At 37.3% G+C, this 12762-nt stretch overlaps 1 protein-coding gene and 1 pseudogene across 29 annotated transcripts in view; one reads left to right on the plus strand and one right to left on the minus strand.

Moving 5' to 3' along the window:
- DCAF6 (DDB1 and CUL4 associated factor 6) overlaps positions 1–12762 on the plus strand; it is a 184839-nt gene that overhangs the window by 66025 nt on the left and 106052 nt on the right. For 22 of the 29 annotated variants that reach the window (XM_060415869.1, XM_004002739.6, XM_027977886.3 and 19 more), the window contains one exon: positions 3228–3413. The exons of the other annotated variants lie outside the window; for them this stretch is intronic. Coding sequence is in view for 18 of the 22 variants with exons in the window: in XM_004002739.6 (XP_004002788.3) it covers positions 3228–3413 (186 nt within the window). In the remaining 4 variants the exon portion in view is untranslated. The remainder of the gene's footprint in view (positions 1–3227; positions 3414–12762) is intronic. 29 annotated transcript variants of the gene reach the window in all.
- On the minus strand, positions 4946–5833 carry LOC114110818 (ribulose-phosphate 3-epimerase-like; annotated as a pseudogene).

The raw sequence follows: 12762 nt of genomic DNA on the forward strand, positions 1-12762 counted from the left end.
CTGTTCTAAGTTCCCCTCAGGGTTAACCATTGGGGGTAACTGCAGTGATTGTTGAATGTAACATCCTCTCTTCAGTGTTATGCAGGCATATCCTAGTATATGCCTGCCATATCTATAGTATACATAGTATCTGTAGTATATTATATAGCTTCCCTTACAGCTCAATTGGGAAAGAATCTGCCTGCAGTGCAGGAGACCTGGGCTTGATTCCTGGGTTGGGAAGATCCCCTGGAGAAGGAAATGGCAACCCACTGCAGTATCCTTGCCTGGAGAATCTTATGGACAGAGGAGCCTGGCAGGCTACAGTCCATGGGGTCGCAAGAGTTGGACACGGCTTAGCGACTAAACCAGCATATTATATATATATTACAATATATCTATAGTATATTACATATATCCACACATAGTACATGTACATATATACCTGTATATATTCAAATTTTTCCTTTTGTTTCAGTAATGTTCTTTAGCACTGCCATGCCTCTCTTAATCTAGCCCCCAGTGCAGCATCACACATTTCATTTAGTTGTCATATTTCCTTTATTTGCTTGAGAATAGTTCATGCAACTTCTTGGTCTTTCATGACTTTGATATGTTGTTTTATTGTTATATTGACTATCAAGTCATTTCACAGAATGTCCCTCCATTTGGATTTGTCTTATTGTTTCTTCATGAGTTGATTAAAATTATTTTTGCTAAGAATTTTCTATGGATGAGGTTGTGGTACATGATATTAATTTGTTCCCTGACTGGTGATGTTACATTTGATCTTTCCATTGTGAGGGTACATTTATCCTTTGTGATTATAAGCTATCTATGGAGTAGTGTGTTGAGATTGTGTAAATATTCTTTTTCATAACAATCTTTCATAAAGTGGTTTCAGTATTCATTGATTCTTGCCTTAATCAGTTGTTATAATGTCATTACAAATAGTGGTTTTTAATTCTATCGTTTCTTCCACATTTACTAATTGACATTATTTGTTAAATATGAGCATTTCCTTTGTCTTTGCCATCATTTTGAAAAAATTACAGTGGGATTATAGATTTTTATTTAATAAATTATAATCTATCACTGATAATCTTTTGGATGCTCAAATTGCTCCAGTTTGTTCAGTAAGACATTTTTTGTTGTTCTTTTATTTATTAAAATAATTTTATTGGAGTATAGTTGATTCACAGTAGTATGTTAATTTTGTTCAGTAAGACATTTAAAGTGAACTAAAGAAACTTTGTGTTTCTGTTTTGACATACTCTCCCTTTTTTTAAAGCACATTTTTAAAATAAAAAACCACAACAGATATTTCCATTGTGCTAAATCTCCATTGTATATACATTGTGGGGATGTACTGGAATTTATTCAGCCAGTCTCCTGTGTTTTGTTTGCTATTATGAAGGACTCAGTAAATAACTGCTTTTTTTTTTTAATATTGTTGGATGTATACCTTCAGAGTAAATTCTTAGAAATAGACTTGCTTGATCAAAGATTTAATGCATATGTAGTTTTGTGAGGGATTGCTAAATTCCTTTCTATTGGTTTGCACCATTTAGCATCCCACCAGAACTGTTTAAAGAGCCTGGTGTCCCTCTCCCCACCACACTCACTTATATAGTATGTTGTCAAGCTTTTGATTTTTGCTAATCTAAAAAGTGGAAATTGGTGATCTTAATGTAGTTTCAATTTGCATTTCCTATATGAAGTTGATGCTTTTTCAAAATTTTAAGGCCCATTTGTTTATCTTGGACTATATTCAGATCTTTTGCCCTTTTTTTTCTTCCCCCCTCTCAATTTTTAAGCACTGTAGGGGAATTTGATCTTTTATCTGCTATGTTTGTTAAAAATATTGCAATGTTTATTTTAAACCATACTTCTGTCACAGGAATTCTGATCTTTTAAATTATTAAGGATTTAGGTGTAGGAACTTCTTTGTTCTTTACAGAAGTAGGAACTTCTGTACCATTTTATTACTTTACTTTTATGATTATTTAAGATTTAGTTTGTTTTTATTTTTTCATCCTGAAAGGGAATGACTTGATAATCATTTAGGAAACAATTTCAAAAGTCAATCAAGATAATCTTTTCATATTTATTTTGAGTTTATGAATGAGTCCACATATACCAAATAGGTAGAAATACACATATTTAATTCTCATGGCACTGCCGTTGAACCCATTTGTGTGCCTGATGCACAATGAGGCCAGACAAACAAAAATTTTAGAATTTGGAGCAGAGCAAGGTTTATTGCAAGGATCATGCAAAAGGAACAGGCAGGCTCCTGCTTAAGAGACCCAAACTCTCCTTGGTTTTCAGGAAAGAAATTTTTACAAACAGAATTTGAGGGGAGGGCTACCAGGTGTGTAACCCCTGCTGGTTGGCTGGTGGTAAGGTAACATTGTTCTAGGAATCTCCAGCCTGCGGTCCACATGCTCAGCCTAAAGTTACCCTCCTCCTTCTGGCTAGGGGCCTTAAGTTCTTGTAGAACTCAGAGATGTATATCAAACTGTTATTCACAACCCCTTCTCCTCCCCTGCAAAGAACCAGAACCAAGTTCCCTTGCCCTTTCTACATTTCCTTAGTCTCCTAATTAGTAACTGAATCTGCCTTTTGGAACTCAGGGAAGGTCTATGAGGCTGAAAGCCGTTTTCCTACAAACAAGAGACCGAAGACACTGAAAGACTTTTATGCCTGGGATGGCCTCACAGGTTCCTGCTTGGTCTCGGTCCCATTTTCTTTTACTCTCCTCAGTCATGAGAGAAACAGATATTGGACTAGACAGGAAATAAAAATTGGTTAGAGAAGTTAATCATAAACTCTGCAGAGGAACTTAGTTTTAGGGGGACTCTGTTTCAGCACTAATGCCTGTTGATATTCTTAATCTTCTTTACTTCTCAGAGGGAAATAAAGTATGTGAGATTCTGATTTTTTTTTCTAATTATGATATTGGGTTAACCAAAAAGTTCATTTGGGATTTTCCATGTTATGCAAAAACTTGAACAAACTTTTTAGCCAAGCCAATAGCTTGGACTCAAATGATAATTTTTATTTGAGCTGAGAGTGTTAATGAGAATTTATTCCTGGCTAGGATTATATTAAGTTTGAATTCGAATGCTTCTTTTTAGGAAATAATAAATTACTAAAAATTACTCTTAGTAATTTAGTAATTAGTAATAAATTTACTCTTTAGTAATTTAGCAATAAATTACTAAAAACTCCTCTCTGTGTTTTAGGTTTTGACAACAATTCGTTCAGGGCACCGAGCAAATATATTTAGTGCAAAGTTCTTACCATGCACAAATGATAAGCAGATTGTATCCTGCTCTGGAGATGGAGTAATATTTTATACCAATGTTGAGCAAGATGCAGAAACTAACAGACAGTGCCAATTTACATGCCATTATGGAACTACCTATGAGGTACAGTATTACTGTGATTTATCTATATGATATATATATGTGCATATGCTTTGTATAAGTGTGTATGTATGTGTAGATAGGTGTGTGTATGTACATATTCATGCATAAATAAGGTATTATTGACAAAATATCTATATTGAGAAAATGTACCTTGATAGGATTGTGAATAAAGTTAAGGAATAAGATGTGAATAATAGTAATGGGGTTTGTAATTCCTTGAGCAACTATAAGAAAACAGATATCAGACTTTAAAGATGCTTCTTTATTGTGCTATAGGGCTCTATACTAGGCTTTAATCTCATTACCACTTTCTCACTTTTATATGATGTCATTGCTGGCATGGTTATCAAAATGTCAGAAGAGATGCTAGTACACTTAAAGAATCTGATTTCTAAAGGTTATTAATAAGCTCAAGCCCTGAGCTGAATTAAAATGAGGTGAAATGAATCTGAGACTTAGTTATACTGCTTTGGTTCAGAAAAACTCCTTGTTCTTCAAAAAGCTCTTTTATAATCTTGTCATTTCATTTCTTTGTATCAAATGATTCATTGTTTTCCCATATGGTGCTGACATGGTATATTTTTTTCACTACTTGAATTTCAGTTTTTCTGTACCCTCATGTTATAATACATCCTTACAAAAATAGTATTCTATAGCTGGATTTTTTAAAATCTATTTCTCACAAATTTGGCTTTTAATTGGAGATTTCAGTCAATTTATGTTTATTGTGAGTGCTGATATATTTGGATCTATTTATATATCTTATTGTAAGTTTTTTATTGGAAAATATTTTCTGTTATTGATTTCCCCATCCTGTTTTTGACATTCTTTTGAATTTCTTGAAGGTTTTGCATTTGGCCCATTTTGTTTCTGCTATTGCAAGGAAGATAGACATTCGTATTTTACAGGAGTAGTTAACAAAGTCTAAAGTCAATAAGCACCTTTGCCTTTCTCCTGAATGTGTACCTTAGCTCATTATAATCTTTCCATCCCTTGTCTAAACTCAGAGTGTAGTTATAGTCTGTCTTCTTCTGAATCAAAAATATTATTATTGTTTTATTAGTCTTTACTATTATTATTAGATTTACCTACATTTTTGCTTGCACTTTTGCCTTTTCTGTTACAGGTTTTCTGTGTGGGGTCAGTTGGTACCTTAAGCACATTCTTTTTTTCTTTTTTCCCATTATACAGTTTGTTTTAAATGTATCAAATACAAGGTGCAAAGTAAAAAATAAATGTTTCTGAAGCTAGGAGAGTAAGTATGCTATTCCTAGTCAGATACAAACTTAGTTATCACACACGTACACAAATCAAAAATGACGTGAAACAGGAAAAACAGAAGAACTTCCTTTGCTTTCAGAAAACAGCCAAGAAACTGAAGACAATTCTTTTTATAAATTAAAAAAAAAATTTTTTTTGTAGTAGCTCACATGCCTTCTTTAGGCATTAAGATACTTTTTTCTGCTTATAACCTTAATACATCCATATTTTTACTCTCTATAAAAATCAAGTCTCTCAGTAAAAATGGCATTTTACCACACTAATCTTTCAATTCCATCACTAAAAATGTAGTTATACACAACAGTTTCTAGCTTCTTGGAACACTCTTCATGATGGATTTTAGTCACTGGAATGACTAATTTCTCAGAAAAGCAGCATTGCCTCAACTGTGGTGTGATTTGGTGATCAGTATTCTTGTCCTCTAGTAAAGATCTCATAAGCAGGAACACTGGGTTCCTTGTGATTTCATCGATCAAGAAAACATTTCTGAGCAGCTTCTGAGCATCTGAGCAAACAGTCCTTAACAGGTTGATCATAGATCTGGGGTCTTCACTCTTCATAATGGCACTGCCAGACACAATTGTGTTAGCTCCTGCCTCTGCACATTTATGGATGGTGTCTGGACCTACTCCACCATCAACCTCAGTGTCCAAAGATGGGAACTGGGTCCTCAACCAGTGAACCTTTCGCGTCATATCTTTCATGAGTTTCTGCCCTACAAGCCCATGTTTCACTGTCATAACCAAGGCTGTATCTATCTGATTGATTAGCCCATGGTGTCAAATACTCACCTGTAGTTGCTGGTTTCTCGAATGTCTGGCTACTCCTGGGTTGTCAGTAGCCTCTAGATGAAAGCCTCCAGATGTTGACTGGCTCCTGCTGCAGCCATTGGTTTTACCCACTCTTCTGACCTGGACACCATCATGTGCATGTCAAAGGAAGGGTCCTGGCCTAGCTGCTTTTGGAGGCTTTCTGCCACAGGGGGACCAAAGGTGATGTTGGGAACAAAATACCCATTTATTACATCCAGGTGCAGATAATCAGCCTCACAGTCCAACATCTGGAGGTAGGTACTCAGCCCCTAAACTGGCCAGGTTACTGTTGTGGATGGATGGGCCAATTTTGCAGCCAGATGCCATCGGGCTAGTGCTCCAGAGCTAAAGTACATTCTTTACCAGCTCCTTTAAGTCAGAGTTTGCTGATATAAAACAACTTTAGTCCTATTTTCCTTTTATATCATTTACTTCTTCCCTTTTCATCCTTTTCTAGAAAATATCTTTTTTATGTCAGTTCTTCAGAGGTAGTCTTACTAGATACAGGCTTCTAGTTTGACAGTTACTCTATTTCAGGTGATATTTCACTATATTCTGACTTGACTTTTGAAGTTGAGCAGTCAATCAACAGTTTAATTGTGATTCCTTTGTATTTGTTATCTCTTCCTTAACTGAATTTAATTCTGTTTTTCTTTGTGTTTTTTTTTTTTTTTTTCCTTCATTGATGTCACAACAGTGTGTCGAGGTATGGATTTCCTTTTGATTTTTCTTGGAATTTATATGTGTTCTTAGTATAAGAAATTGGAATCTTGAAAAATGAGGGAAATTTATAGATAATAAGTTTTTAGTTTTTTACCAGTCTCTGTATTTTTTATTTGGGAATTCTGATTAGATATATGTTAAGACCTTCTTGTTCCATCTAGCATTAAACTTTTTTCCCCCATTGAAGTACAGAACATAAAGGAAAAGTACAAAACACTGAGTATATCTCAGTAAATTATCACAAAGTGAATTTGTTCATGTAACAGCCACAAAGATCAAGAAATGTAAGGCATTAAGGACTTCCCCCGAAACTGCTTTATCCTGATTTCCATCATCGTATTTTTCCAACCACTTTAGTTTTTCTTGTTTTTGAACATTATATGCAGTGAGTCATATTAAATGGTCTTTTGTTTATTTTTAAATTTGTTATCGTTTGCTGAACAAAGTCTTACCTTACATTTGTGAAACTCATCCATGTTGGGTACCACTAAAGTGTGTTTATTTTCACTGCTTTTTAGTGTTCGATTGTGTGAATAAACCACAGCTGTTCTACTGCTGATGAAAATTTTAAACTTGATTTCCAATTTGGAGAACATACTTTACATGACTTCCAGTATATTTATGTTTAGAAGTAAACTTTTTCTGTCATAGGATATGTATTTGTTTATTTTAGAGATAGTGCCAGATATTTTCCCAAAGTGTAACAGCCTGCATTCTCGCCAATAGCATATAATAAGAATTCCTTTTGCTTCTCATCTTTGCCAACAGGATATATGATTAATCTCTAATTCTGAACAGGCTTATTTAAATGTCTTTTACTGTTGTTACTGCTGAGGTTACTGCATAGTTCACTGGTTATTTAGATACGCTGTTTTGTCAAGTGCCTATTCAGAATTCTTTCCTAATCTTTCTATTAGGTTATCCATTTGATTTCATTATTACTGTTGATTTATAGGAATTTCTTTTATCTTCAGCATGTGAAACTATCTCTTCCAACTGTGTGGTTGTATTTTCACTCTCCTAATGGTGTCTTTTCATGAACAAAAGTTCTCTGTGTTGTCTTAATGTATTGGTCTTTTTTTTTCTTTTTTTTTTTTTAAATTTTTACCTGCTTTCTCTATCCTGCTCAAAAAAGTCTTTTCCTTTCTGAAGGTTATGGAGACATTCTTCTGGTTTAGATTATCTTTTAGAAAGATTATTGTTTTGTCTTTTGCATTTAGATCTTGTTTTGCTCTTGTTCAGGCGCTAAGTCCTGTCTAACTGTTTGTGACCCCATGGATAGAAGGCAATGGCACCCGACTCCAGTACTCTTGCCTGGAAAATCCCATGGATGGAGAAGCCTGGTAGTCTGCAGTCCATGCTAAGGGTCGGACACAACTGAGCGACTTCCCTTTCACTTTTCATTTTCATGCATTGGAGAAGGAAATGGCAACCCACTCCAGTGTTCTTGCCTGGAGAATCCCAGGGATGGGGGAGCCTGGTGGGCTGCCGTCTATGGGGTCGCACAGAGTCAGACACGACTGGAGTGACTTAGCAGGCTTGTCTGTCCTTCACTATTTTCCAGAGTTTTCTCAAAATCACTATTTCCTAAATTTTCTCAAATGGACCCCTGTCCATTGATTCGGTGATGCTGTATAACTATCTCATCCTCTGCCGCCCCCTTCTCATCTTGCCTTCAATCTTTCCCAGTATCAGAATGTTTTCCAGTGAGTGTGCTCTTCAGGTGGCCAAAGTATTGGAGCTTCAGCTCCAGCATCTTATCTTCCAGGGAATATTCAGGATTGATTTCCTTTAGGACTGACTGGTTTGATCTCTTTGCATCCCAAGGGACTCTCAAGAGTCTTTTCTAGCACCACCAGCATTCAGTTCTTTGGTGCTCAACCTTCATTATGCTCCAGCGCTCACATACGTATGTGACTCCTGGAAAAACAATATTTTTGATTATATGTACCTTTGTCGATCTTTGCTTTCTAATACACTGCCTAGGTTTGTCATAGCTTTCCTTTCAAGGAGTAATCATCTTTTATTTATTATTTTTTTAATATAAATTTATTCATTTTCATTGGAGGTTAATTAATTTACAATATTGTACTGGTTTTACCATACATCAGCATGAATCTGCCACAGGTATACACGTGTTCTCCATCCTGAACCCCCCTCCCTCCTCCTTCCCTGTACCATCCCTCTGGGTCGTCTCAGTGCAACAGCCCCAAGCATCCAGTATCATGCATCGAACCTGGACTGGCTATTTGTTTCATATATGATATTATACATGTTTCAGTGCCATTCTCCCAAATCATTCTGACCTCTCCCTCTCCCACAGAGTCCAAAAGACTGTTCTATACATCTGTGTCTCTTTTGCTGTCTCACATACAGGGTTATCATTACCATGGCTACAATCACTGTACACAGTGATTTTGGAGCCCAGGAAAATGAAATCTGTTAATATTTCCACTTTTTACCCTTCTGTTTGCCATGAAGTGATAGGACTGGATACCATAATCTTATTTAGTTTTTTGAATGTAGAGTTTAAGCCAGCTTTTTCACTCTCCACATTCACCATCATCCAGAGGCTCTTTACTTCTCTTTACTTTCTGCTGCTAGAGTGACATCATCTTCATATCTGAGGTTATTGATGTTTCTCCCGGCAATCTTGATTCCACCTTGTGATTCATCCAGCTCAGCATTTAGCATGATACATTCTTTATATGACAGAATGTGGTCCACTGGACAAGGGAATGGCAAACCACTTCAGTATTCTTGCCTTGAGAACCTGATGAACAGTATGAAAAGGCAAAATGATAGGATACTGAAGGGGAACTCCCTGGGTTGGTAGATGCCCAATATGCTATTGGAGATCAGTGGAGAAATTATTCCAGAAAGAATGAAGGGATGGAGCCAAAGCAAAAAGAATACCCAGTTGTGGATGTGACTGGTGATAGAAGGAAGGTGTGATGCTGTGAAGAGCAAGATTGCATAGGAACCTGGAATGTCAGGTCCATGAATCGAGGCAAATTGGAAGTGGTCTAACAGGAGATGGCAAGAGTGAACGTCGACATGCTAGGAATCAGTGAACTGAAATGGATGGGAATGGGTGAATTTAACTCAGATGACCATTATATCTACTACTATGGGCAGGAATCCCTTAGAAGAAATGGAGTAGCCATCACAGTCAACAAGAGAGTGCGAAATGTAGTACTTCGATGCAATCTCAAAAGCAACAGAATGATCTCTGTTCATTTCCAAGGCAAACCATTCACTATCATGGTAATCCAAGTCTATGCCCCAACCAGTAATGCTGACGAAGCTGAAGTTGAACGGTTCTATGAAGACATACTAGACCTTTTAGAACTAACACCCAAATAAGATGTCCTTTTCAATTAAAGGGGACTGGAATGCAAAAGTAGGAAGTCAAGAAACACTTGGAGTAACAGGCAAATTTGGCCTTGGAGTACAGAATGAAGCAGGGCAAAGGCTAATAGAATTTTGTCAAGAGAATGCACTGGTCATAGCAAACACCCTCTTCCAACAACACAAGAGAAAACTCCACACGTGGATATCACCAGATGGTCAACACCAAAATCAGACTGATTATATTCTTTGCAGCCAAAGATGCAGAAGCTCTATACAGTCAACAAAAACAAGACCAGGAGCTGACTATGGCTCAGATCATGAGTTCCTTATTGCCACACTCAGACTTACATTGAAGAAAGTAGGGAAAACCAGTAGACCATTCAGGTATGGCCTAAATCAAATCCCTTATGGTTATACAGTGGAAGTGAGAAATAGATTTAAGGGACTAGATCTGATAGACAGAGTGCCTGATGAACTATGGACGGAGGTTCATGACATTGTACAGGAGACAGGGATCAAGACCATCCTCATGGAAGAGAAATGCAAAAAAGCAAATGGCTGTCTGGGGAGGCCTTACAAATAGCTGTGAAAAGGAGAGAAGCAAAAGCAAAGGAAAAAAGGAAAGATATAAGCATCTGAAATGCAGAGTTCCAAAGAATAGCAAGAAGAGATAAGAAAGCCTTCCTCAGTGATCAATGCAAAGAAATAGAGGAAAACAACAGAATGGGAAAGATTAGAGATGGCTTCAATAAAATTAGAGATACCAAGGGAACATTTCATGCAAAGATGGGCTTGATAAAGGACAGAAATGGTATGGACATAACAGAAGCAGAAGATATTAAGAAGAGGTGGCAAGAACACACAGATCAGTACAAAAAAGATCTTCACAACCCAGATAATCATGGTGGTGTGATCACTCACCTAGAGCCAGACACCCTGAAATGTGAAGTCAAGTGGGCCTTAGAAAGCATCACTAGGAACAAAGCTAGTGGAGGTGATGGAATTCCAGTGGAGCTGTTTCAAATCCTAAACGATGATGCTGTGAAAGTGCTGCACTCAATATGCCAGCAAATTTGAAAAACTCAGCAGTGCCCACAGGACTGGAAATGGTCCGTTTTCATTCCAATCCCAAAGAAAGGCAATGCCAAAGAATGCTCAAACTACCGCACAATTGAACTCATCTCACACACTTGTAAAGTAATGTTCAAAATTCTCCAAGCCAGACTTCAGCAATACGTGAACTGTGAACTTCCAGATGTGCAAGCTGTTTTTAGAAAAGGCAGAGGAACGAGAGATCAAATTGCCAACATCTGCTGGATCATTGAAAAAGCAAGAGAGTTCCAGAAAAACATCTATTTCTGCTTTATTGACTATGCCAAAGCTTTTGACTGTGTGGATCACAATAAACTGTTTAAAAAATCTGAAAGAGATGGGAATACCAGACCACCTGACCTGCCTCTTGAGAAACCTGTATGCAGGTCAGGAAGCAACAGTTAGAACTAGACATGGAACAACAGACTGGTTCCAAATAGGAAAAGGAGTGTGTCAAAGCTGTATATTGTCACCCTGCTTATTTAACTTATATGCAGAATACATCATGAGAAACGCTGGACTGGAAGAAGCACAAGCTGGAATCAAGATTGCTGGGAGAAATATCAATAACCTCAGATATGCAGATGACAACACCCTTATGGCAGAGGGTGAAGAAGAACTAAAGAACCTCATGATGAAAATGAAAGAGGAGAATGAAAAAGTTGGCTTACAGCTCAACATTCAGAAAACGAAGGTCATGGCATCTGGTCCCATCACTTCATGGCAAATAGATGGGGAAACAGTGGAAACAGTGACAGACTTTGTTTTTTTGGGCTCCAGAATCATTGCAGATGGTGATTCCAGCCATGAAATTAAAAGATGCTTGCTCCTTGAAAGAAAAGTTATGACCACTCTAGATAGCATATTGAGAAGCAGCGACATGACTTTGCCAACAAAGGTCCGTCTAGTCAAGGCTATGGTTTTTCCAGTAGTCATGTGTATGGGAAAGTTGGACTGTGAAGAAAGCTGAGTGCCAGAGAATTCATGCTTTTGAACTGTGATGTTTGAGAAGACTCTTGAGAGTCCCTTGGACTGCAAGGAGATCCAACCAGTCCATCCTAAAAGAGATCAGTCCTGAGTGTTCATTGGAAGGACTGATGCTTAAGTTGAAACTCCAATACTTTGGCCACCTAATGCGAAGAGTTGACTCATTGGAAAAGACCCTGATGCTGTGAGGGATTCGGCACAGGAGGAGATGGGGACGACAGAGGATGAGATGGCTGGATGGCATCACTGACTTGATGGACATGAGTTTGGGTTGTCTCCAGGAGATGGTGATGGGCAGGGAAGCCTGGCTTGCTGCGATTCATGGGGTTGCAAAGACTGAGCAACTGAACTGAACTCTTTATATGAGTTTAAATAAATAGGTTGACAGTATACCGTCTTGTCATAATTGTTTCCCAATTTTGAACCAAGGCTCTAAATTTTTGCTTCTTGACCACGTACAGGTTTCTCAGGAGACAGGTAAAGTGGCCTGATATTCCCATTATTTTAAGATTTTCAAATTTATTGTGATCCACACAGTCAAAGGCTTTAGCTTCATCATTGAAACAGGTCTAGATGTTTTTCTGGAATTTCCTGCTTTCTCTATGATCCAGTGAATGTTGGCAATTTGATCTTTGGTTCTTCTGTTTTTCCTAAGTCCTGCTTTTACATGTGAAAGTTCTTGGTTCATGTACTGCTGGAGCCTAGCTTGCAGTATCTTGAGCATAACCTTACTAACGTGTGAAATGAGGGCCAATGTACGGTAGTTTAAACATTCTTGACATTGCCTTTCTTTGGGATTGGAATGAAGACTGACATTTTCTAGTCCTCTGGCTACTGCTGAGTTTTCCAGATTTTCTGACATATTGAGTTCAGCACTTGAACAGTATCATCTTTTAGGATTTGAAATAGCTCAGCTGGAATTCCATCTCCTCCACTGGCTTTGTTCATTTTTTTATTATGATGAAATTACATTGAATAACTTGTGTATGTTGAACCATCCTTGGGTTCCAGAAGTAAGTTCCACTTGATCAAGATGAATAATCTTGTTAGTTTGGTACTGTTTTAGAGGTTTTCTTTTCTTTTTTTTTTTTTTAGCATTT

This window comes from Ovis aries, chromosome 1 (genome assembly GCF_016772045.2).
Source record: "Ovis aries strain OAR_USU_Benz2616 breed Rambouillet chromosome 1, ARS-UI_Ramb_v3.0, whole genome shotgun sequence".
Lineage (NCBI taxonomy): Eukaryota > Metazoa > Chordata > Mammalia > Artiodactyla > Bovidae > Ovis > Ovis aries.